Source organism: Temnothorax longispinosus, chromosome 8 (assembly GCF_030848805.1).
Source record: "Temnothorax longispinosus isolate EJ_2023e chromosome 8, Tlon_JGU_v1, whole genome shotgun sequence".
Taxonomy (NCBI): Eukaryota; Metazoa; Arthropoda; class Insecta; order Hymenoptera; family Formicidae; genus Temnothorax; species Temnothorax longispinosus.
This window is the reverse complement of record NC_092365.1, coordinates 3237767-3263689: the sequence shown is the minus strand read 5'-3', so window position 1 is coordinate 3263689 and position 25923 is coordinate 3237767. Positions and strand designations below refer to the sequence as shown.

General features: G+C 39.4%; 1 protein-coding gene and 1 long non-coding RNA gene across 4 annotated transcripts in view; one reads left to right on the top strand and one right to left on the bottom strand.

Moving 5' to 3' along the window:
- The window catches only part of LOC139817721 (uncharacterized), a 38847-nt gene extending 26265 nt beyond the window's left edge, over positions 1–12582 (bottom strand). For both annotated transcript variants that reach the window (XM_071786023.1, XM_071786024.1), the window contains exon 1: positions 12267–12582. In XM_071786023.1, the coding sequence (XP_071642124.1) occupies positions 12267–12304 (38 nt within the window). In that variant the 5' untranslated portion in view covers positions 12305–12582. The remainder of the gene's footprint in view (positions 1–12266) is intronic.
- The window catches only part of LOC139817724 (uncharacterized), a 28302-nt gene extending 6845 nt beyond the window's left edge, over positions 1–21457 (top strand). Inside the window, exons 1-4 of one of the 2 annotated variants that reach the window (XR_011733300.1) lie at positions 18759–18807; positions 20227–20351; positions 20604–20720; positions 20998–21457. This is a non-coding gene — a long non-coding RNA (uncharacterized lncRNA). The other variant, XR_011733299.1, reaches the window with a different exon arrangement.
- The last annotated feature ends 4466 nt before the right edge of the window (positions 21458–25923 follow it).

The following is a 25923-nucleotide window of genomic DNA, read 5'->3' as shown; positions in this document are numbered from 1 at the left end:
AGTCATACAATCGCTTGCAAGAATTCAATTCAACGTCGAACTCCCGATTTATTTTCAAGATCAGTGATCCCATTCCTTAACTGTTTTCAAGCTCATAAAATATGCACATTTCACTCTTATTCTGATTATATTTTTTAATTAAAAATTGCAATTTGTAAATTGCATATTGTGGAATTTTTTTAGTCATTTTGAAAGTATTTCGAAAGTAGACAGCGAAATAACGTAACTATCATTGACATTTAAATTGCAACATGAAAGATCCCTACTTATCAATTTTCTGCTAAGATAAAAATAAATTGAAAGCACCATCGATTTCAAAGGTATTGACGAGAAAAAGATAGAATTGAATCATATTTCCTGTTATTGCCTTGACTATTATGATATTACTTTACTTATCGATTTCCTCTGCACCTACTTTCTCCGTGAACGAACTTGAGATACGTTTCTTATCAAGCATATATATATATATATATATATATATGTCGTGCAACTCTTATATCGCGTAAAGAATAGAAATAGATCGATCATGGCTTCTTAATGGTATCGCGCGGAAGCCAGTGACCCGCGCGACACGCGAGCGCACCTGCTTTCACGAGCAAAAGGGAACACGCGGCTGTTTGCACGTCGTCGTGGATCATAAACGGCTACCCGAGAGAGGCGCGAGCTGACCTTTAGCGACGCTGATTACTTCGGAAACATTGCACCTCGCTTCAGTAAATTCAACGGATCGTGTGACTCCTGGGGATCGCCGACCCCGTTTTCTACCTTGACGGTTATTAGACTTTTCGCACGGCTCGATCGCGCGAGCACGTACGCGCGCTCTTAATGTTTTACTTGCGTGATACGTGAACACGTACGCGGCAGTGTCTCGAGATAAATGGAGGCTCGCCTGATATCTGAAACAAAACTTGGAGTCGATCTTTCCCGCCGAAGATTTCTCTCAAAACGTCTCATGAGTCTCATCTCTTCGTATACTTTAAATTTTCAACGTTTTAAATATTTGCTAAATCTATTTTAAATAGAATCGGAGATAACTTGAATTAAAAAAAATAAGATTCTACTGTCGCGAATTAATTTGTGAGATAGTTTGATTTGGATCGCTAATAATAATGACATGATCAATATGAGTTTTTTACGTTGGCAATTAGTTTGAGATTAGCTAAGAAGAATTTCAAGTGGACATGAATCCAAGTCAATGTACGGTCGGGCAGGGGGAGATGAGGGTCCGGCGACTAAGGGCTAACCGAGTTTTCGCTGGCAGGTAGCTCCGCGCGATCGTAAATTTATAGTTATTGGCTCTCCGCCGCAAATACCATTCGGCTGGATCGTCGAGCCCGACCGGCTCCACGATCGAAGGTGTTATCGACGCGCCCGGCGCGGCGAGGCTCGGCCCGCGTGTTGCATCGTCTCGCGAGATAACGACGTTTCTATTCCGCTAATGCTGCTGCGCCGCGAGCCTGCGATTTTTCAACGACCTTTCCCATGACGCGCGCGCCGTGGTATTTGTTCAACCTACGGATAAATAATCGCAGATACGCGCGCCTATCCGACTACATAGGTATATAGGTGCCCGCCCGCGTGCCGCACTTACATCTACAGGCTGTCTCATAACTCGCGATCTTAATCTTAATAATCTTAAATTCTCTTGCTACTTTGAACACGATCGTCTCTCGCGAAAATATAAAAGCGCCAATTATTCGAGTCAAGAGCGATTAAAAGAGCGGCAACTTGAAACCTCAGACAGCTGGAGTACACGCGAATCTTTTGTTCTTCAATTTCAAATGAGATTTACTTTGTCAGAATGATAAAAATATACAATGACGGATGATAGTCTTTCGCAGTCTCGTTGAGAAAAAATCGATTCTAGATTCATGATACTATTCCATTTTCGTTTTTTTGATACACCCTGTACGTCGATTACGGGCGTAAGAGTATCGGAGGAGGCTGGGAAAAAAGAAGGGGGTGAGAGTGTGTGTTTCTACGATGCTGGGTTTAGATGCGACGTAACCGCCATCGCAATCCTTAATTATGCAATGTTCCTTTTCTTCTTTCAGTGCGGAGCCTCTCGCTCCGCACGGCGTGAGTTTTCTCACGCACCTGAAGTTCCGAATGGCGCGTACGCGACCATCGCGGCATTTCCAGGCTCTCGTGCAAGCGCGAGCGCTATTTAGAAGCATTTATGCAGCACGGCGCGAGTCCCATAAGTAAACGATTCGACGTGAAAACAGTTCCGATTGTTACGTGAACGGTCTCTTAGGTCTTTAGACGTATGGTAGAGAGCACCGATGCGAATCGATTCGAGATTGAGAAATGAAGAAAAAGAACTGTCGTTGCTATATCATTAAAATTTGAGATATGAAAAGCTGACAAATTAATTAAGAATTAAGATGCTTCCGCATCGCGCGATTTGCTTCGCGCTTGTCGATCGCTATCGCGTGCGTGTCCCGCGTTATGCACGCTCAAGTCGGCATTGGCGCGTGCACAAGGCCACCCCGAGGAAATTTCCGCGTAGGTAGGCACGCATTTCTCCCGCGTCGTTATGCCGCGCGAGTCGCGAGATCTTTGAGGAATACGGAATACTTCGAATAAAATGCAATGTGTTGCGTGAAATTAATTTCGCTCGACGCGTTCATCGCGCGGGTAACCGTCCCCGTGCGTATTCTCCTCGTTGCTCGGTTTAAAAGCGAGGACAATGACGCGGACAATGGTCCGTTACACAAGTCAACCGGTGGAAAAATTTCGAGAGGCAAAGAAGCGCGGGCGAGACGAACCGTAACGAGAATCCCAGAATTGTGCCGGCGGCGTGTGGAAACTGATGCAGAACTATGCGTTCAAGCACGGACGGGTGAAGTAGTTTTCGGTCCGAAACACCGTTCGACGGTACGTCGCTTTTAAAACCCGCTGCGTAATCCTTTTATGCTTTCTTTCATTTTCCGCGGGATTTACGGCGTTGCAGAAATCAACAAGGCGAGATCGTTCTTTGTTTCGAATAGCCGAGCGGCCGAAGGAGACGCGAGAGCGTTGTAAAATTCAATTGAACTCAATGTGCACGCGCTTATTGGGCGAGCGACTATATTGCGCTTTCTCGGACCGTAAATCATCCAGAAAATATCCGGTTGCGCGTACGATTATTATTGTTGCATATCGAGAAATTCGCCGGTGTTTGTGCAATTGCGCAATTGCGCGCGAGCGACTCTCGCTGTACGAAAGTGTATCAATTTATATATTTCGCGGAAAGAGAAAGACAATGGTAAATTTCTAAAATCGGAGATATTTACGAGCGGAAGTCGTCTTTCGGAACGTGCGTTTAAAATAATAAGCGACTCTCGAGCCTGTTCTCGCGGCATGGCATCCGAACGGTTCCCGGCCGCGGAATCCTACTGCTGCGGGTCGAAACCCCTGGGTGAAAACAGACAGGTCTCGTCAGCGCGGAGTATAACGCGCGACTTATGAGATGCGCTTAGAGGTGCGTCGCGCCTAGGTACTCTAATGGCGCGAACACGAGAGAAATTTTGCATTCGGTCGCCTCTCGCAATTCGCCTCGCGAGCCGCAACTTTCACTGGCACTTTCATTACTCTCAAATACGAAACGGCCGTTGTTGTCATGAAATCGCGCCATACGCGGAATTACGGCGGGCATTACCGTCGCGGGAGCGCGTAAAACAAAATGGGAAATCACACCGTGTAGCCATCCGCGCGCGTAATTGTGGCTTCGAATCGCTTTAAGACGACGACGACGGTTTTTAGCGTGACCGGTTTTTTTCTGCTCAGCTTAGGCACCCGTTGCCTTTCACTCTTTAACATTTTGTACAGATCTTTTTCCAAGCGTCATTAGCACAATATTCCTCAAGTGTATATATTTTACCAACCGCGTATTTCATTATCTTTGACATCTGACGTATCTGACATGTGACATTTATAAGCGGAACCTTTTAATATCTGCAGCTCGGTTCTCACACACTTCTATATAATTAAGCTTTTGAGTTTAATTTTCACGTTTTAATATTGATATAATCGATACGTATGGAATGTAACATGAAGAATTGATTATTTCTTAAAGTCGATATTAATGTACGGATGTCAAGTGCAACATATATATCTTTTTGATACGGATGTCGATATTACGCCTCGATATAACGACCCTGTGCGATGAGCAAGGGTTGTCCGCCTAGAGTGGCCGAGATAATCGCGCGGCGAGTTCTTCAAAGGACGAACGGCGATGCGGATGTGTGTGTGTGTGTGTGTGCGCGCGCACCTGTGTGCATGCACTAAGCCAATTTAAATACAACCACACTCCGGATGAATCGCGAATCCTTGCTTTTCCCCGTTCGCTCTATCCGATGGAAACCCGCCCCTCCGCTTCGCCGCGTAATTATACGTGAGTTAATAATGACTTACGAAGTGCAGGCCTTCGTTCGTTCGTCCATTTGTTTAGCGGAACCGATACGTATAGATACGTACAGAGTGACGTTAAATTAAAAGCCATCAGACTTGTGAAGTATAGGTATACACCCGTATACACCTCTTTTTATCTGGATGAAAATATTTTTCCTTTTCTTTCATCACTTTGTAAACAAATTCTATCAATAACTGAATTAAATTCTCGTAAAATTAACTTGAAATTAGACATCATTTTCTTGCTTATTTTTATTCCTGTAGCTTTATTCATTAAAACTATATCTCTCATAACTAATAAATAGATCTTGATGTTTCAACATTTTTGTTGAGAAAATAAATTGAACTAAACGAAGCTAAAAGAAATTCGTCTGCAAAGTTTTGACGGAAAAATTTCGAAATCACCCTATAAATACACACGTCGAAGCCGACTGCGACGCTATTGCATTAAATTGCACGGTGCTAATCTCGCGTTGCACGCTCGCTCGGGGTAATTCCAGCGGCCGGTACTTTTTTTCGCCGCTTTCCTCGATGAGTACCCTCTCGCGACGAGCTACGACAAAAATCGCGAGTCACCGATTAATCCTTTTTCCGACGCGGATCCGCCTTGTCTCCCGGATACGAGGCCGAACGTCGACGTGACGGTATGACTGACGATCGCTACGTCGATCGACGGCTCGATGATCGATGCTCGATGCTCTCACCGCGGCGATGTTGATACAAAGTGGTTCCGCAAGTAGCTGCAGCTACACGGAGATAGGGTATACTTGCTTATTACTCACGCGGGTAAGTCCCGTAAGTACGATACACTGTAAGCAAATTAGCGGTGGCTGTTGCGCATACATTGCGCGAATAACGACGGCAGCACGAATATATTCATAATAATCAATAAAGCGCAGCCGTTTAAGTGAAAATTACAGGCTCGAAAAAATTTTCCGCTGTGCGTCATTTAAAATGACCATTATTTAGAGATACTCGAACGCTTAGAGCCACTTTGGTGTCGCCGATATGTAGGTATGTTCCGAGGTCGTCCACAAGACGGGACAATGATGCATCGAATAGCATGGCGCAGTCGCCACGGCATGTTAACGATTATGCGCTACATTTCTCATGGTGCGCACGGCAGCGCGATGCGACCGCGTCGGCCAGTAAACAGAAATCTCCCCTTGGGGCCCCCCAGTGTTACGTCTTTCGGGCAATTATTGAATTAAGCGTGCAATTAGGGCGCGGCATCCAACGACGCGTAATTATATCAATATAATATATCGCGAACGTTAATTCTCTAATGGCACTGGTAAAGTAGCGTAATTTATTAACGGTGATTATATGTATATGGTAAATCGTGGCTTTTACTATTCGAATGCTTTTAGTCTTTCGAAGAAAGCGAGTTGCATAAAAATAAATAATATTGAGACTATTACCATTTTTCTCGATTTGTTACAATAAATCGCATGTAATACATTCAATGAATTATCATACGCATTTTCCTTTTTTTTTGCTTTTTCTTAAAGGGATACAAGTAGGGCGACACTTTTTCTTTGTTGCCGCCCGTCCTAAATTCGCCGCACGGAATTAAGAAAGTTGCCTGTCTCCTCTCTCTCTCTCTCTCTCTTTTCTCACTCTTTTCTCACACTTTTTCTCTTCTTTCTTTCTCTCTTTCTTCTTCCTCATTATCATTCTTTCTAATTTCATACTACATTACTCGATAAATGATAGAAATGTATTAAAAAATGGAGTTGTATTTTAATTCACAATTATTAAAATTACGGCCATTTAATAGCAAATAGGTCATTTAATTAAATATAAACAATGTCGCGTTGAGTCAAGTTAATTGAATACGAATTTATTTGAAGATAACAAATAAGAGATGCTAATTTATGCAACTCTAATTTAGGCACATAACTCAAAGCCAATTTGGGAGAACTGAGAAGCGTCGAGATTATCGGTCGTCGGATTAATTCGACCGTTTTCGATATCACGAGGGCGCGATTTAAGGTATCGGGATCTCGCGGTGCCGATTACGAAAAGGGACTTCTTGCATCGCTTCTGCATGCGCCTCTCTCATTATCGTCCTGCCTAATGCATAAGTTCGTCGCTAATGTACTGTTATTACCGCCATCGTATACAGGCTGTCGGCGTAATGGCCGCGCTCGGTGCATAATCTCACTTCTCCCTTTGTCATCGTTCGGCTCGAACGAAACACCCGAGTAGTCTCGTCGCATCGATGAATGCTAATTTAACGTCAACACGTGACCGGCACGTCGAACTTTGCAGACGATTTTCAATTTAGATGGAAAAGTAGCTAGATACATTTATGAAAGCGATAACAAAAAATAAAAGGAGAGTGAGAAACAAATAAGATGCTAAATGCACAAAACGACAAAGTACCTGCCTGTCTCCTGCATGATAATTTTCTAATAATTTCAAGCATAAGAAAAGCATAGAAAAACACGACTCTGCACCTAAACGCGTGATTACGCGATGTGCGTCTCGTTGATTTACATTTCAAAAATTTCAAGTACCGTATATAATAAACGGTTTTCACGTGAAAGGAAATCACGAGAGAGACAATCGCATCCACATAATTTTGCTTACATAGTATTATATATCTTATGGTGAAACCGCGGTTTTTTTCGATGATAGAAAATTAACACGTCAAGTAACTTTGACAAAACCTCGATGAAGAATTCTCCCGAACGTCAGCTTTCCTCTTCGTTTGCATGTAGCAAAATATTGTTTAGAAGTAAAAGCGAAACGTTGCACGTTTAAAGACAGGTAGTAAAAGTACATAATATATCATTACTCGCCGTACGGTGATACGCTAAACATTCCAAACGAAAAACGGTTATTCCAAAACGTTAATGCACCGGCTACGTCAAAAAGTATAAAAAGTGTCTCGGCCGCATTAATAACCACGATCGTTAATCTAGAATTGCGGGGCGATATTCCGGCAGTAAAATTTTATCGCGAAATTATTCGCTTTTACTTTAAGTGCGTATCACTCGACGATCTAATTACAGCTACGTGCCAGAATAGAACGAAAAAAAAAAAAGATTTGTATATATTTAAATCAGCGTGAAGAGAGCGGAATTGCTTTGGAGAGGAGGGACCATTTCTGAGCGGACGATCGAGAAACTTGAGCGGACAGGAAACATTTCAGCCTCGAGGCCGAACATTAATAATTCCTCGAAAAGCAGGCTGGAAGTTAATCGGGAGGAAGAAATTGCGACGCTGGATCGGGATCGTTGCAAAATCGGAGCGCTCGAACGAGCGCTCTTTACTTCTCTCTCTCTCTCTCTCTCTCTCTCTCTCTCTCTCTCTCTCTCTCTCTCTCGAGCGACTTCCTCCCGATCGATCGGTCTTCCGGGTTCGCGCGAGAAACCTCCGCGACCGATAACGCCAGAAGTAGGCTCGGCTCTCTAACTCTAGCCAGTTGAATGCCGCGCTCGAATCTATAGGTAGATGCATCGCGTATGCACCGTATGCGCGGTTAGACCTACTTTACTCGGTCAAGAGATTAGTTGAGTAGCGAGCGCAACAAAAACACGAGGCGCTGCAAATGTTTCGAGTCGTTAAATCTAATTATATGTTTTTAACCTTGCTAGCTAATGAAAAAGTAGTAGAATCACGAAAAATTAAAAGGTATTTCGAGGCTTAGTATTTATCAAGGAGAACGCTCTTTAATCTTTAATTCTCACAATCAGTCAAGACGTACCGTGCAAAATTCCGTTGCGCAGAAATACCAAAAGGCGTTCGCGTATATCGAATCGCGAAGTTGATCGTTATCCCGCGTGTATATATATATCACGTCTAATCCCGTCATCAATTTTCCGAGTGTTCGCTAAAAAGTCGGTAAACGTAAGTAGCCTCATTTGGCGAACGGATAAACGACGACGGCCGTATCGCGCGTATACGGGGAAGTTTTACGCGGTCAAACGAGTCGCGGCAGGAAACTCTTTAGCTGTGGGCCGGTTGTTTTCTACGAAACGATCGTAGACCTCGAGATGCGTCCCGTGCACAGCGCGCGCTCTGCTCCGGTGTTTACGGATCCCTTCCGTACCATCGATCTTCCGCGTTCTGCAACGATGCGGCGAATGCATAAGTATTGTTCTAAGAGCAACAAGGATGCGCGACGGTCGGCATGCCGGCCGCAAATAGTGAAACACGCCCAGCGTGATCCTGCCGCGGGTTATCGTCCCGGCATTAATCCTTCCAGGCTTTGCCCGATGACGATCGCCCTAGCGTGCTGGTTAAACGAAGCGTTGCAGGAAGAGAACGTAACTTTGTGCGTCGCTAATAATTTTTCAAAGTTACTTTTCGAAAAGTAACTTTTTCAATGTAAATTTCTAAGCAAAAGAAAATCTGATTTTTGCAAATATCTCAAAAACTTTTTTTCCCTTTTCAATGTCCCATGCTATATATAACTTCCCAAACCGCGTTTGGGAATATCGACCGTGCAGGTTCTCCATACGGTTACCGGAAGCTATTACGGGAAAGAAGGCAACGGGGCCGCGTGCCGGCGATAATTATCGGATTCAGGGGCGAAGTTCGCGGACGAACTTCCGCCCGTCGATTCTTCCGGGTGAGCGGTGAACGCCCGGAGTCGTCGACGCCGGTATAATCGATATCGTTCGACGACCGGGTGAAACGAGTTTCGGGCGCGAACGAGGGGAAAGGGGGAGAGAACAGCGGGAGAGCTCCTCGTTTTCTCGCGCGGACGATCGTGTAACCCTGTAGGAAACCTTGCGCACGCGAGTTTCACTTTGCGATCCTCCGTTACCGAACTTCTTGTCCCGTCACGGATACAAGAGGCGGTTAAACGATCGGTTGTAATTAGTCGAGAAGCAGAAGCACCTAGTCGCTTCGCGCGAGCGTGAATGCGCTTTTAACGCGAGCGGCGCGGCGCGGCGCGGCGCAGCGACGTGATCGAACACGAGCACGGCGACTCCGTGACCTTATTCTTTCTCGCATGTCGAAGTGTCACACCGTTTGTCTCTCTGGACTAGAACTAGAGAGTGCGACCGGTTGCGGGAGAGAAAATTCTCTTTTTCCGCGTGCTTTTCCGCGCTCGCTGCTCCAGTTCGACGTCGTATATATGTATCTCGGACTGCGGCAGCAGTCTCTCCGCTGAATCGCGGAGCGAATCTTGTATAATTGAGATAGTATCGGCTGTGGAAAAAAGGACGCATAAGCGGAAAGCCCGTTTCGAGGCTCGGGGAGATAAAGTTCCGAGTTTATTTTATAGTTAACGTTAATGGAAGCTGTAAACAGTTACACCCTACGAGGTAGAATAAAATCTTTAAACATATATTTTCTGAAAGCGGTGTTCCTGCTTATCGATTCTTTTCCCAGCCAAAGCTTTATTTAATCTTTACCCGCGAATGTTATTTTTTTTTAGCGTCGCGTCAACGTGATTTACTTCCAGTAGTTTTCGCATAAAATGGTTCGGTGAGAAGGCGCTTCTCTTACATATTTGTCATAAATCTGAATAATTCCGAAGACGTTCGGGTACCTCCACGGAGGTGTCCACGAATACCCACTGGATACGTCTGTCTACTATACGAGCGGCGATTCTCCGAAGCGGTGCTGTAATTTACATGCTCGCAAATCGCTTTCGCAATTTCGCTCGGACGTGTCCGATCGTTCTTTTTTCCTTTCCCCCTTTTTTTTCCCATCCCGATCGTACATCTGCCGAGGATTATTCGCGAACCGAGATCGCAATCACGGCCGTTCGTTTCGCGAGGCGCAACGTTCGTTGTCCTACCCGTAAGGCTCCTTTCCTCGTCCATCGACACCGTGTCATCCCGATAGCCGCAGGATATACGTGCCTAGCCGAGAGAGTGAGAGAAAGAGAGATAAGGAGATATATCGATTGTGCCGTTCGGCGTCTCGCTTTTGTACGAGTTCGCGGCCGGTCGCGCCGCGCGCCGCGCCTAGAGATCCGAACATGGGGATGCACTTCGATGCGTCCGCGCGCGCGGGGCAGAGGGCCGGAAAGATAGGAGGGTAACGCGGCCGGAATTAATGCGGAGAGTGAGTAAGCCGGCTTGGTAGTCGCGCGAAGGGAAAAAGGGATTTATGCATCGCCAACGTTGATAAAATATATCGTCCCGCAGCCCCGGAGAGATATATGTATGCACCTCCGTCTCTTTTCTCATCCGATGCTCGCCTTGCACCTCGCATATCGCATGCGCGTGTGCTAACTTGCGTTTTTCTTGCCTGCGCGAAGCACGTTCTTGGTATCGCGGTATCGTCTGAGCCTGAAGTGAGAGAGGGACCTTGGAAGATCGATAATTTGATAATTGATATTGAGACGACTGATAATATAATCAGAATTATTGTAATTAATAATCGTGGACATTTCAATATTATTGATACGTCCGTAGATTTCTATTACCGTCACAAGTTAAAAAAAAAAAAAAGATATCGCGTTGGAAGGATATCGCCCAAAGAAACGCAATTAGCGTTTTAGTAGAAGCGTAATTAGCGTTTTAGTACAAGACCGTCAAAGAAGCGGATCCGTCCGCGTGGTGTCCGGCAAGATGAGAAAAAGATCGCCGAGGTGGGGGACGGATACAGGGGAAGGGAGAGAAAAGAAAGAGAGAGAGAGAGGGAGAAAGAGGAAAAAGAGAGGAAGAGAGAGAACGCCGCGCACTTAGGGCCTTTCGTCACGGAGACGAGGCGAGAGCTGGCCGCGCGCGGTCAATGGCTGCGGTATCCGCAGGTTCAAGGAAACCGGGGCTGGTCCGATTCGACATCGTGTCGTGTACCAGGGGAAACCGAACAGGTGACGCGCCTGCCTCTGTGAAAATGCAGGTTAATGGAATGCCGTCTAAGTAGCCTCTGCCGCGCTGCCTGTGCAAGTGCATACTATTACACAGCGACTGGATTCTCGAGAATCTTCCACGCTCCGGCGATCGGATAGAGAATTGTGTCGTGCCTCGATCGAAAACATTACCACCGACACGTAGAGAACTGGTTGTAAAGATTCGCGCGCGTAATTTATTCCACTACAACGTAGTGGAATTATCGCGCATAAAAAAAAAACTCGCAGATATAAACTAGTTTAGATATTTATTAAATGAAGAACGTGCCGCGTAAAGCTGGAATCTTACATGAAAAAATTATAGGAAGAAAGAGTGCTTTTGCTTCTTCTTTATTTTGTGATATTAATTGCGGGGAGAGTGATTATTTATCGAGACAGCCCGATAGAGCGAGAATAAATCCGAGATGTTTTGAATACCGATTGTTTCTCGCATTAATTCTAATGAGGCAACGAATCTCATTGTTACGGACTCTTTCATAAGCATGTAAGTCTTTTCACAATTCACTCGGTCGTTACGAACGAGGCAGCAGTGATTTTCTCGTCAGTCAATTTTACGAGCAAAGACAATTTTACGATAAAGGCTTCGATCAAGCTGTGCGTTAAACGTGAAATTCTCCGGTAAATATACGTGCTGCATGCGCAAGATTAGATTTCCGAAACGTTGGAGTTTAGTCGGAGAAATATGTCAATCATATGCGACTAATGTTTACACTTCGAATAATGTTAATTTATGTTTGCCAACCTTGTTCGTACGCGATTTTTCAACACTCGTGTCCTTGTGTATTTTGGCGATTGCATGGAGGGTCTTTCTCCATGCGCCTCTATCAGCGCCACGACATAGCAACGAGCTCATCGATCGGCCACACGGAGGCAGCTTTTTGAAAGCCGCGCGAGGGAACCGCGAGAAACCCCAACCGGACGACCGACGACAAACGAACGGGGAGGAGCGCGGACGCTTCTCGTATATGCGTGTGCCGGCGTTGGGCGGTGCGTGTGTACACGCGACTCGCGTCTCGTATCGATCTAATATTTTTTTTTCTCATACCGATGCATGAAGGCGGCGGTTGACATGTTACTATCCATGGGGTGGTTCCATAAATCCCGGCCGGGCCCCGCCAACGCGACCCTCTCGACGGCACTCCCGCTCGCGGTGCTCCGAGCTTCGCTTCGTCACCCTGTCCTCTCGATACGGCACCACGACCTCGAAGCAACCTCAGGGAATCCACGATGCACGGGAGAATCCGAGACCCGACGCGAACGCGGCTGGTAACAACGACTAAGTAGATTGAATTGCTCTCTGCCGACACCTGCCTACGTCGATCCGGGCAGGTTGAGACCGTTTGCCTGACTGAAAGGCAGAATGCGCACTAGCCGGTTTCCATGGGTGGATGGTGGGCCGATGGTGGTGGACGGCGGAAAGGTGGTGCTGGAGGAGAGAAAGAGAGAGAGCGAGAGAGCGAGAGAGAGAGAGATAGAGCTGGTGGTGGAGGTGGCGGTGGCGGTTGTACCCGTGCTCGGAGAACTGGTGGGGGTTTTGACGGAAACGTCCTGTACCGGCTGCGCACTGCGTTCTCCATCAGGCAATGGCACAGACCTCAAGGCACTGTGCGCATGATGGTGTTGGCCGAGAAACCCATAGGATTGACCCATGAGACGTAGAGTGAGGTCCTGCTAGAACCGAGACTAGAAATCGCCGCGTGACGCGGAGAAACCGTCGTTAAATTTACGTCGTGCAATTTACAAAATTCCAATTATAAAGAGACTGCTTTTTTAAATAAATCCTGCGATATATACGTGATTACTGTATTTTATTAATACTTTTAATTAGTATAATTGTATTTATTATTAGAAAATGGAAAATCTTTAATATTTTTTAAAATATGTGAAAAGCTTATAAGTTATCTTTTGAAAAAATATATTTTTTTTCAGAATATTATTATTAGGGAAATATATAATCTTGATTTAGATTTGTTTTATTTTACAACTTTCTCTCTCTCTCTTTCTCTTTCTCACACACACACACACGAAAGTTTTATCTTCCTTATTTTAATAATAAAATATCCCAAAATCTTCAAATTCTTTTGTCTGTCACAGAAATAATTCATTTTAGCATGATTTTTGTTTCTAAGCTACGATATTAATTTCTTTGTATACTGTACGAGGGAAAGTAATATATTCCCGGTAGTTAGTTCATCGCGAAGGCGCGGCACTTAAGATGCAACTTGTTAAAACGTGTGGTTGCGTTTTAGCGTAGGTTTTTCTAAAGTCGCCTTTATTGGCCCAGCGAGTATTCCGCTCGCGACAGCGATTCTGCTCTTATACAAGTTGGGAAATGTTGGCACAAACGATACAGAGCTCCGCTGAAAATTGCCATTTTTTTGCTCCTTGTTCATGAGCTTCCGCAGTTCCATTTTCATCTAGTGCCACCAGCGTCGGGCGCTCTCACCGGGGCATTCATTTTATTCTTTGTCTTTCACGTCTTTCCTCTTGTTCTCGTCTTCCGTCCTTCATGCTCGCGCAGAATGCATTTTTGCACGAGAATTCAAGTTGATGTAATGGCGCGCGATTTTCGCCAGACAACGGCAGAACGGCAAATATTTGCCAATTCGTCATCATGTTGTCCAAGTGACGCGTCTTTTATTTTTGTTATGCAGGAGAGCGTGCAATTTAAAAATTCTGCAAATTTTTTAGCAAACGCCTCCTCGAGATATATATATATATTCTCGGAATATATTATTATATAATATACCGTCCTATTTTTGCGGATTATCCTCCAAGAAATGGTATCAACCACTTACGCGTATACGCGCGATAATCAAGTTTCGTAGAAAATGACAAGTCGTAATTAGATCGCGCGACGTTCATTGGAGCACTTCGCGCGGACAATATCGATCATCCTTTGACGATGTTTGTCGGGAGGCGTAGTTACAATGACGCTAACTCGTATAATTGTTGGTCTATACTCGGGCTAATTGCATTGGCCCGTTCGCGTAGCTTCTCTTCCCGGGTGGCGAAGTACAATTTAATTTATGGGCGAGTGTCTGACTGAAGTAGCCCGGAGTCCTCGGTTTAACCTGGACGACTTTGGTTTCCCCCAGTTCCGGCGCATTCGGATTCAAAGCTCGGGACGAAATCAATACGTAGATATCGCGCGCTTCAGCTATTTTCCCCGTTCTCATCGTATACCTCCCTCCGCTTCCGGTAATAAGTTTCCTCGACTGTGCGGTAAAGTATGCCAAGGAAAAAAAAAAAGGAAAAGGGGTCGCAGATATTGGCGAGCCTCGAAAACCGAGGGAATCGAATTTCCCCTATTTTCTTGGGTGAAATAAAAGTTGCTCTCTGACGCTCAGAAAACGTCCAATTTTCTTTTGAAAAAACTTGTAAAGGTCCACAAAATTTTTCTGCTGCATACGATTTTATTAATACGAAATATTATTAAAACATTTTATTTCTATATAGATAGGGATATACAAATTAATTTATATCGCTGATATTTCGCTCACGTTATAATTTAATATAAAATTTCGGTGTTAAAGAGATACATGTCATTAGATTTCTAAGACGGGATAAGATTCGTGCTTATTAAATATTGACAGCGCATAATCACTCGACGTAAGTCCTCAGGTGAAAGAGTACGGACAAAAGAACGAAAGGAAAAAAATACAGTCCATAAGGACGGCGCGCTCATCGTGATCGGCGCTGCAGAACGGACGGCATTATTCGCAGAGCACGTAGCGATTCATCCGTCATTGTCCGACATTCCCTTTGTAACACGTTACACGAGGATGACTTTCGCGGCATATGGGCTCATTCACCGATGAATCGCTGCAGGCGTGTACGGCGCACGTGCGCAGTGTCCATATAGCGCATTTTGAAGCAAGCCAACAACTATTTGGAATTCCTGAAAATATACACCAGCTGCGTTCAAACGCGATGTTTCTAGGCACTAATTAAAAGGAGTATAGCCGTAGCAATAGAGTATAACCGTTCTCGGTCAATATCGTGAAAGCGACCGCGCGCGCGTTCGAAACGATGTAATTATCCCGCGTGGAAAGTCAGGATTTACTCGTTTATCATTCATCGAGAACGACGAGGCCGCTTCGTTTGCTTTTCCTTCGATTCATCGCGCGGAGGGTTCGGATAAACGAGACGCGAGCGAGAGAGGGTGTCGGGAAAGAACGGGTGTGTGCTGAACGTCAGAGACAATGGAAAATCGCGTGCGAGCATGATTCGATGAGACGTTTACGGGATAGCAGCCAGTCACGTCTCGTCGAGAAGAAACGCGTAGAGCTGACGCATACCGGGGGTGAATAAACGTAAGGGGTACTTCGTTAAGGGGTAACTTCGAGAGTTGCGTTATTGATAATACGGGAAATTATACGCAAACGAAGTTCGCGAGACACTCGCGCGTCGACAAAATTAGATTTAACTTCTAATATCTATTAAGTTTATATCTTTGGCTGTAAATTTGTCAACTGCACGAGCGACGTTTTCCCCAGAAAAATTGCCTCTTTCTTGTTCCTTGGCCCAAGAATCTCGCTAAAAGAGAAAACGATTAAAATTTCTCTTCTTTTTTGTAAATTTATAATGATAATTAATTTATCTCATACACTTGTTTTCTCATTTTGTTCATGGAGAGTGAAATTAAGATAACGTTTTGACGGCGATTGTACCGTCCCGGTATGCAAATCGCGACAATCAATAACCGCTAAAAGAATGGGAAGGGAATTGACAGACGATGGGGTGACGAGGTTTACTTTAGCGAGACGCTTGGATTATAGGCGATTCGTCGCGCTTTAATGCAGCGAGGTCTAATCGCAAACAATGTTGGAATATGTATGACCCAAGTACACACACAGGGAAACCTTAGAATAATATTCGTAGAAAAACACTCACGATATCCATGCAAGTTATCTAAAATTATAAAAGGTTTTTTTTAAATTATTCTGCAGATTAATTAAAGTCAAAATTATATCATAACAGTATTCACAAATTAATTACACGCGGCAGATTTTAAGGAAATTATAAAGAAAATAAAATATTAAGAATTGCATAAAATTTAAAACAAGCTTTTTTATAAATAATGTCAGCAATGTGTGAATTTTTTCGATTTTTTACCGGTTAGTTTTTAAAAATTACTCGTCAAAATACGAGATTTTTAAATTGATTCTATGGGAGACTTGATGCTGCATATCAATTATCAACAAAATTAATTATGAAAAATGTTAAGAATTGAATAAATTTATATTTAGTACATAGAGAATAAAATAATATATATATATATATATATATATATATATATATATATACTAAAAGTGCCTTCAAAGATTTGCGACGAATTTATCTCAAACCAAATTTTAAAATATCGAACTTCATAGTTCATTAATTAACACAAGTATTTAAATAAGGGAGTACCGTGTGAGTCAAATCCATTGTATATTTCAATGCTTAGATTTTATTTCAAGTTCTAGAGTATTATTTATGAAAACTATTTTTTCGTTTAAAGTAGATACTCGTAAAGAAATAGAGACCGTGTGGTAAAATGCGAAATAATGCGTGCTTTCTGAATCAGAGGAGATTTACGCGTGTCATCGCATTTACAAATCTAGAAATCTTATTCTTGCAAACTTTTTTATTCTCTCTCGCTCGATTGAGTTGTTTAAGTATGTCTTCGAGCAATGTAAATGCGATATCGTAACGTGTGCACGTCGATAATCCTAATAAAGTCGTTACCGCGCGCTATTGTCTTCCGTGGATGAAGCTCCGCAATAAAGGGCATGGACGGAAGTCGAGAGTCGAACTCGACCGGGCGTGAATAAATCAGCGAGATAAAGCGGGGAGCACTGCACTTTTGCACAACGCATAATGCGTAAGCATAAGAAAACTGATTGGTCTATTTCCTTATGCACATGTGTATGGACCAATCAATTTTCTTATGCTTACGCATTATGCGTTGTGCAGAAATGTGTGCTCACCGCTTAAAGGTGCGATTTCATTGACGCTAGAAGCCAGCGGCAGCGTCAAGAAAATGTAGTGGGGGAAGATAGGCCAGTCAATAAAGACAATCAATTCACTTTAATTACAAAAGTTTTCAAATTTTGATGTAATATTCGGTGAGTTGAAATAACAATAAATCTCATTTTGCAACCATCCCCGAGGTCCGGAACATGCTAAACATTGTAAAAAACGTTAATTTATTATAACTTTGCGAAAAAAATTGCAAAAGTCCTGCAAACTTAAAGCAATGTCTATTGTAATATTTTTCGCAATGTATTAGATTTGCAACCTATTTCGAGGCGCGCAACATTGAAATTTTTATAAAATAACGTATTTAGTCAATAAGTTGTAATAATTTGCGTAACTAGTAGAGGGTTGCAAATTTATATTTGGATAAGGGAAGACATTTGAAGCACTCCGTAAAATTTGCAAAACTTTTGCAATTTTTTCACGCTTGTAAAAAGTGCAAAATAATAATTGTTGCTAATTTTTCACTGTTGCGGACCTTGTCCGAGGTTGCAAACTTAACAGCTTGTGACGAAAAATAATCTCAACGTTTGCAACCAATTTGCAAAACTTTTGCAATTTTTTTGACAAAATTACGACCAAATAAACAATTGTTCCATCATTGATTAAAAAATATATATTGCGTGCAACATAGAAGGTTGCAAATTGGCACAACTGTTCGGGGCAATTGTAAAAGTTATTCTATCAATTTGCAGCACTTTTGCAATTTTTTTTCGCAAAGTTATAATAAATTAACATTTTTTTGCAATATATTTAACATGTTCCGGACCTCGGAAATGGTTGCAAAATGAGATTTATTGTTATTTCAACTCATCCAATATTCCATCAAAATTTGAAAACTTTTGTAATTAAAGTTAAATTTTCGAATTTTAGTGTCTTTATTGACTGGCCTAAGAAGTTCCGTTGAATTTTGCGGTACGCTAAAAAGTTGAGACGGTCTGAACTTCTTCCCCCACAACATTTTCTTGACGCTGCCGCTGGTTTCTAGCGTCAATGAAATCGCACCTTAAAACATCGGCGTGACATCGTAAACATAATTGACTGACTTTGTGACTCGCTATCGAGTTTCGCATTGACAAGAGACATTTTTCAGTGTGTCAATTACTCTGAGATTTATATGAGATTACTATGAGATTACTATGAGATTACTATGAGACTTATACGGAATATTCTAAAACGCACTATTCAGTCGTATCTTACGCATTTTTTAAATTAATTTAAAATGTTTTTCTTTAGGCGATGTAAACGAGTTGATAAAATAGAAGAGTAATATACCCGACGAAAATCCATATAAACATATCGAATTTACTTTGAAATACACGAGATATGTATTAAACGCACACACCGTACATTATTATTTGTTTTGTCAGTTTAAAGATTTCGTTGCGTGTGACGTAGTATTAACAGTTCACGCGGCAGCTCGATGAGCGCTTAATTGTTTTGTTTATTCGCGGCGCGACGGGTAGGTATAGGCCATAGGCTACGACTTTTCCGCGCCATTCTTACGGCGACGCTCGAGCGAAGAGATAGCATCGCGAGCCACGTGCGATCAGTGTGCTACCGTAATTAATTATAATACATTAAATAAAATATTTGATATATGTTTTACGTTATTAAATATTTCGTACCAATGACGAACGTGCTGGCATACGAAACTCGGTGCTCATTTTCGAAAAAAAAAGCTATCGCATGGTTTCTCGCCGGCGATAAACCCTCAAAACGGGTACGACTTTGGTATAACGATAGAGTAGCAGTTTGAGAACCGAAAAACGGGAAAAACAATTGTACGTATGTTAACACAGCAGCACCATTTGTTCAAAGACCATTCGTTCTATGTGACTTTAAATCACCGCCGATCGTACAAGCGATTCCTCGCGTCGCATTTTCGAGGATGCAAAGTGTCGTGCGATCGTAATTATTAGCGTTTTCCTAATTTTAACTTCGGGAGGCTCACAAAGTGTCGCGCGAAATTGTCTTCCTATCGCGATGTATTTACGCGATAATTATCTTATAAAAGCGGCGCCTTATTTATGTGTACGCGCGCGCGTTCGGTACACTAATTTTTTGATTATCGAAAACACGGCTTTTTTTGCCATGATATAAAATCCTCTCCCACTGGGCACGACCTTGCAGATGGTGGAGGGGCTCAGTATACCTCGAGGTGTACAGGGTACATATTATGGAACTTTTCAAAATTAATTCCGATCGGAATTCATTCTGAAAAGTTTTATAATAAGAACTCTGCACTCTGTGCAATCCTTTTTTTAAGAAAACGATTATTTTCGCTAGTTTTAAATATGTACTTCATACGTACTCAAATCACTATGTGATTTAAAGTTCGAGAACACTGCAATATTCTATAAGAAAATCGTATGTCACATAAAACAGGCAGTAATCTATTATTCATCCACGACTTTCAAGCTGTATCGCCATCTCTAGTATAGGATAAACAAAATAATAATTACTTACGCGATTATGTAAATGATTAATGTATTCACGAGGTATTTGAACGATTGCAATAATGTTCTCGAATTTTAAATCACGCTTAATTTGTAAGTACATTTTTCTGTGCAAACGATAACTTACGAGTGAGGACTCAGATTTTTAAATCTTTCCAACAAGTCGTGTGACTATAATACATTTTTTTAACCTTTTGTTCTAAATAAGCGTCATTAAATACGACACGTGTAAAAAATGCATACTTTCCTATTTCTTTTTTGTTTACTTATGTGCAATCCTTTTTAAGAAAACAATTATTTTCGCTAGTTTTAAATATGCACTTCATATGTACTCAAATCACTATGTGATTTAAAGTTCGAGAGCACTGCAATATTCTGCCTTCGGCGACGTCACGCTTTCCTCTAGTGGTGAGCGTGTAAAAAATCAATCCTCCTCCAGTCTGCCTTCTATGTCACTTATGTCCAAAAATTTTCTATATCTTCTGTCTTTACTTAATCGAATCGTTCATTTGAATATTTCAGAAAATAACGACGCAGAAGGTGACATCGGAGCAGCGAGGGAATCCTGCGTAGCTGACATTCCGAGCAGCCTGAGAGGAGGAGGAGGCCTAGGAGAGGCATCGGGCATCGGCGTACCAACACTTCTGGTAAGTGTTACTTTTTATTTTTTGTAAAGATAATCCCTTTTTTCATTTATCCTTCAGTTGCTTTATTAAACATGATTCAGAAGTTAAATTAGAGTATTTCAAGAAATAATTTGGAAAGTTTTATTAAAGTTGATTCTAACGTAAAGAACTTTTTCAAGATAGTAATTAAAAAAAAAATTAAATTGAATAACAAATAAGATATTTGATGCGCGTAACAATTATTTAATCGATTCGATTATTTATATGTTACAGAAAATATCCACGCGGGAAGGAGCATCTTCGCATCGAGGGAACACTGGACATCCCGAGCAGCCTGAGAGGAGGAGGAGGTCCGAGGGAGACAACGGGCACCGGCGGAGCAACCTTGGGGTAAGTATCATCTCTTATCTGCATAAGATTAATAATTTTTTCCCATTTATTCGGACTGTTTTATTTTGATAAGCTAAAAATAATTAGAAAAAAAAAAAGAAATTATTAAAAATTTTATAAAAATTTATTTTTGTAAATATTTTTTCCGGAAAATAGATAATTATATCAGTAAATATAATTGAAAGACGAATTAGATGCGCGTAAAATTATGTGTATCTTTTGAAACATCAATCATTTTCAGCGCCTCTTTAATTTATATCTTTCGTTTTTGTTACAGTATCATCGTAGCTACGTGGCCGAATTACTCCGCCCGTTGCGCATCGGATCGGTGAGTGACGAATTTTTTATAATAGTATGGAGTAACGAATTTGCGAGACCAATATTAGATATATTTATGTATTGTATTCATATAATAGTACTATATATAGATAAATGCGACTTCTCACAGATTCGTTGCCCTAAAATGGATAGACTAGATCAGACTAGGCTGATTGTGAATGTGAATAATTAATCCTGGAGCATCATTATTTATCGATTTATTGTGCTTACGGGAGAATGCACCCATAAGCACATACTTTATGTCGGTGCATTATTTATTAATACACCTAATGTTCTTTGTATCGCAGAAGTATACCAGTCGCCTGAAATTTATAGGCAAATTATTTATATTTGGCAAATATACACGGAGAAAAAAATAATGTATCAACAGCATTAGTCTAATTGGAAATAATCTTGTTAATTCAATACATTATGCTTTTGGTTTAATAAAATAAGTATTTTTTAAATTAAATAAGTATTGTTTTACTAATACTGTTATTGAATTAACATGATTATTTCCAATTAGACAGCGCTGTTGATACAATATTATTTTTTTCTCTGTGTATATTTTATTATCAAGTATATAAAGTATATAAAGATATTAGTTATGATCTTTTTTGTCCAATATTAAAATCAATTATTTAAATTTATTACATTATATAATTATATTTTTCAAATGTATTTTTAAAATTATTAAGAAATATAGAAAAAGATAAAAAATTAAAATAAAATTGTACAGAATATAAAATAACATTTTTTGGATATCAGATTTTTTGTAATTTTTATTTTTCGTGCAAAATAAAAATTTTAAAACTATTTATATTTTATATATACAATTAAAATAAATGGAAAATATTTTTTTTATAAATAGACAATAGATAGTTTAATTACAATTAAAGAATTAAAAAATTATAAAAGATATAGGTATCTGTAGATAAGATATAGATAGGTTTAACGAAATAAAATAAATTAACCGATGATTACATAGATAAGAAAAATTTTGATATTTTACAACAATTAAATGTGTTTCTTCATTTTCTTTTCTCTCTCTCTCTCTCTCTCTCTCTCTCTCTCTCTATCCCAAATATTCCTCCAGGATTAAATATTACATGAATTGCAAAGAAGCAAAATGTATTAATAAATTCAATATGCATGTATTACAAATGAAAAAGACTAAAGGATATTTTGATTCATGTTCCATATATTTTACATGAACTTTATTACATTATATATAGATCACTCTAAGAAGTGTTAATTGTATTTATTTTTATTGTATATATATGTATAATGCGCTGATTTTATCCTAATCTTTTATAGTCTATCCATGTAGCTTGGCTTTGTATAAACGAAGCAAAATAAAATAACGTGAGATCCAGTGAATATTTTGTTGCGGGACAGAATAATTTTTTATGTCATGTTAAATATAATTTTGATAACAATTTGCGTTATAATAACGAAATATTTATATAAATATGCATATGAAAGTTTGTTTCATGTAAAGACAAATGTTACATGCGCGAGAACTTGATAAATTTATTATATTGTTCACGATATTAATTATGTGGAGAAATTATTAGTCCCTTTGGATCTCACGTCATAATTCAGTCTGAATATCTCACTTAATATCTAAAGTGAGATTAAGCAACGATTCGTGATTCGGTTCGCGATTCGGTTTATACGAAACATTATTTGCCCATTCATTAATAAATAATTGATTGATCGAGTCATCGATTAATTTTTAAATTTCTGTTGTCTCGTGTTTCTACATTATACTATTGAAATCCAGATTTGCGACTCATTGTAAGATATAATCACGACGATTTTTATTAGAACGCGATTAATAAAATTCTTTCATTTTTTGATATAATTTTTTACTTTCTATTGCTGCTATATAATTCTTGGACGAATACATTAATTACGCGTATCATTGTGAAATTAAAAGCAAAATTAAGTCGCTTAATTATAATTTTACTAACGATCCAACGTAGTTGTTAATTTTTTCCCGATATGATTAACGCGCGCTTATTAACGATCGGAACGATTCGTAATCGACCGTAATATTATAATCGTCTGCCGGCGCTGTTAATCAGCCGGCATTGAAGGAGTTTGTCTCCTTCTCATTTTCTGGCTGACATACAGCCAAAATGGATTTGGCCAGTAACAACGAAAGGTGAGTCCAATCTTAGCCGGAAGATACGACGGAAACTACGCTACATCTTGTAAGGTAAGGTCTATATTGACCAGAAGGTTTGTAAAGTAAAGTTAACATATACATAAGATAACATACAAAATAATTTGATATTTCTATTTATTTCCCTAAAGTAGGGCTATTTTCTTTATATTAAATTTTCTCGCATATGTGCGAGATTCGAAAATCCCTCTTTAATTAAATCCCAAACGCGCGCGTGTAAAACCTGAGATTTTACATTTCCCAAATCTCAAGTGATCATATCACTTTGAGGTATCCCGCTGGATTAACCAGCAAATCAGGTCCCTTATAAATCGTGTCGCGGTCTGAATTAAAGATTTGTATTAGATTTATACTAAATTGCAATACGGGTAGGTAGGACAGACAATAGATAGGTAGGACTAAACTCGGAATATGGGTAGGTAGGTAGGAATACGGGTAGGTATAGATTCGGGTAAGTAGGGATTCGGGTAGGCAGGGACAAGGGGATATAATTCAATAATTAAAAAGATTGTGGACGAAATGATTATAGTTAATAACTTTAATATAATAATAATAAATATAATTATATTTATTATTATTATATTTTTAACAATAACTAAAAATATACATTAAATATTACTAATTCTTTTATATTAAATAATTTTTAATATAAAAATTATTTAATATATTAAAAATTAGTATTTTATATATTAAATACTCTAATTTTTATATTAATTAAGTAATACCAATTTTTACAGATAATTATGTACTGGTGTATATTGTATATTAGTATTTCAAATATATATACTGTAATATTAATTGTATAATATTAATTGTGTAAATGTAATCGCGGATGTGTATAATAAGACGAAAATCATGACGTGTTTGGTAAACAGTTTACTTTTTAAAACTTTAGTAGTTTTTATTTGCTAAAAGATTGTTAATAAATTCGGGAGATCTTTTATTCAAAATTTTATATTAGAAATTATCACTATTAGTACAAGTAATATAATTTATTGAATAAAAGTGTGAAAAGGTTCGATGTGTTAAGACAATTATCATTAACGTGTAAAATTTTTGTTCACAAAAGAGAAATAATTATATAGGGAACTCGCGCGCATTGCAACGATCAAGTGTTATAAAAATGATACGTATCAGAATTGATTTGGGATCGTTTCATTCGTCGCGTATTTTTCAGTTTGATCATTGTCTTACATCAAAGCTTTGTTTATTTTTTCGCATATTGGTCATTTCCTTTGAGTTTCACAAAAATAGTATATGACAATAATTGACATTCTGCTTGATTGAGTAATATAAGTAATTTTATTAACGATCTTTTTGGTTGTGATTGCTCGAGTAAATTAAAAATGAAGTAAAAATAACTTTGGACTAGTTATTTAATAATAAGAAATGTTACATAATAGCCACATGTTTTACATTGTGAGAATTTCGTTTTATTGTACGTATACCGAAAGTTGCATGTATAATTTTATGTCAAAATATTGTATATAATTTTATTGTATATTATTGTATATTGTATATTATATTTTCAGTTTTGTAATGTAACTGTTTTACAATGTTGTAACTGTTTACATATTGTAAAATAAATTATAAATGAAATAAAATAAGTGATAAAAATGTAAAAAACGGATTCTAAAGAAAAGAGGACCGCCGATCGGGATCGGCGGGGGTGGTGGAGGCTCCTCTATAGGTTGACTTGTTTCTATCGGATAAAATTTTAGTTAAAACTTAAGATAAGAGAGAATATTTAATTTATAACTAGGAAAATGAGAAGTCCAAATCCATGCATTTAATAGCAATTACATTCGGTACAAGCATCACGGCCTTTAAAAACATTGCTTATACATATTGTAAAATAAATTATAAAAAATAAAATAAGTGATAAAAATGTAAAAAACGCATTCTAAAGAAAAGAGGATTGCCGAAAAATCTTGGTAATTTAATAACAAATATTATTTAATATTAATAAAACAAATACTTATTTTATTAAAAGACAAGAGCATGACGTATTGAACTAATAAAATTATTTCAAATTAGACTAATGCTATTAATATATATATTTTTTCGTACAAGATATATTCTTATTATTAATAAATATATTTAGCAAAATATGAAGACTCTGGTGGAAATCTAAATTGAGGAAAATGGGCTAAATAAGAACCAAGCGCTGTTGTTGGTGCGTCGAGATATAGAATTTTTTATTTGAAAAATTTTTTACGTACGTTTCGATCCGACAGTTTAGTTTAGACCATCTTCAGCGGAAATAAAACCGCGGAGCAATTTAAATTAATAAATGCCCCAATGACGCAACCATTTTCCTCAATTTAGATTTCCACCAGAGCCTTCATATTTTGCTAAATATATTTATTAATAATAAGAATATATCTTGTACGAAAAAATAATATATTAATATCATTTAATTTGAAATAATTTTATTAGTTCAATACGTCATGCTCTTGTCTTAATAAAATAAGTATTTGTTTTATTACTATTGAAATAATATTTGTTATTAATTACCAAGATTTTTTCCAATTAGATCTATGCTATTAATATATCATTTTTTCCGTAAAAAATATGACACAACTAATCATATGTGATATAAAAGAGCGGCTATTATAAAATAAAAAATTGTTACATTTTATTTAATATCGATCAAAAGTATTTATTGAGAGAATTGTATCAATGGACACAATA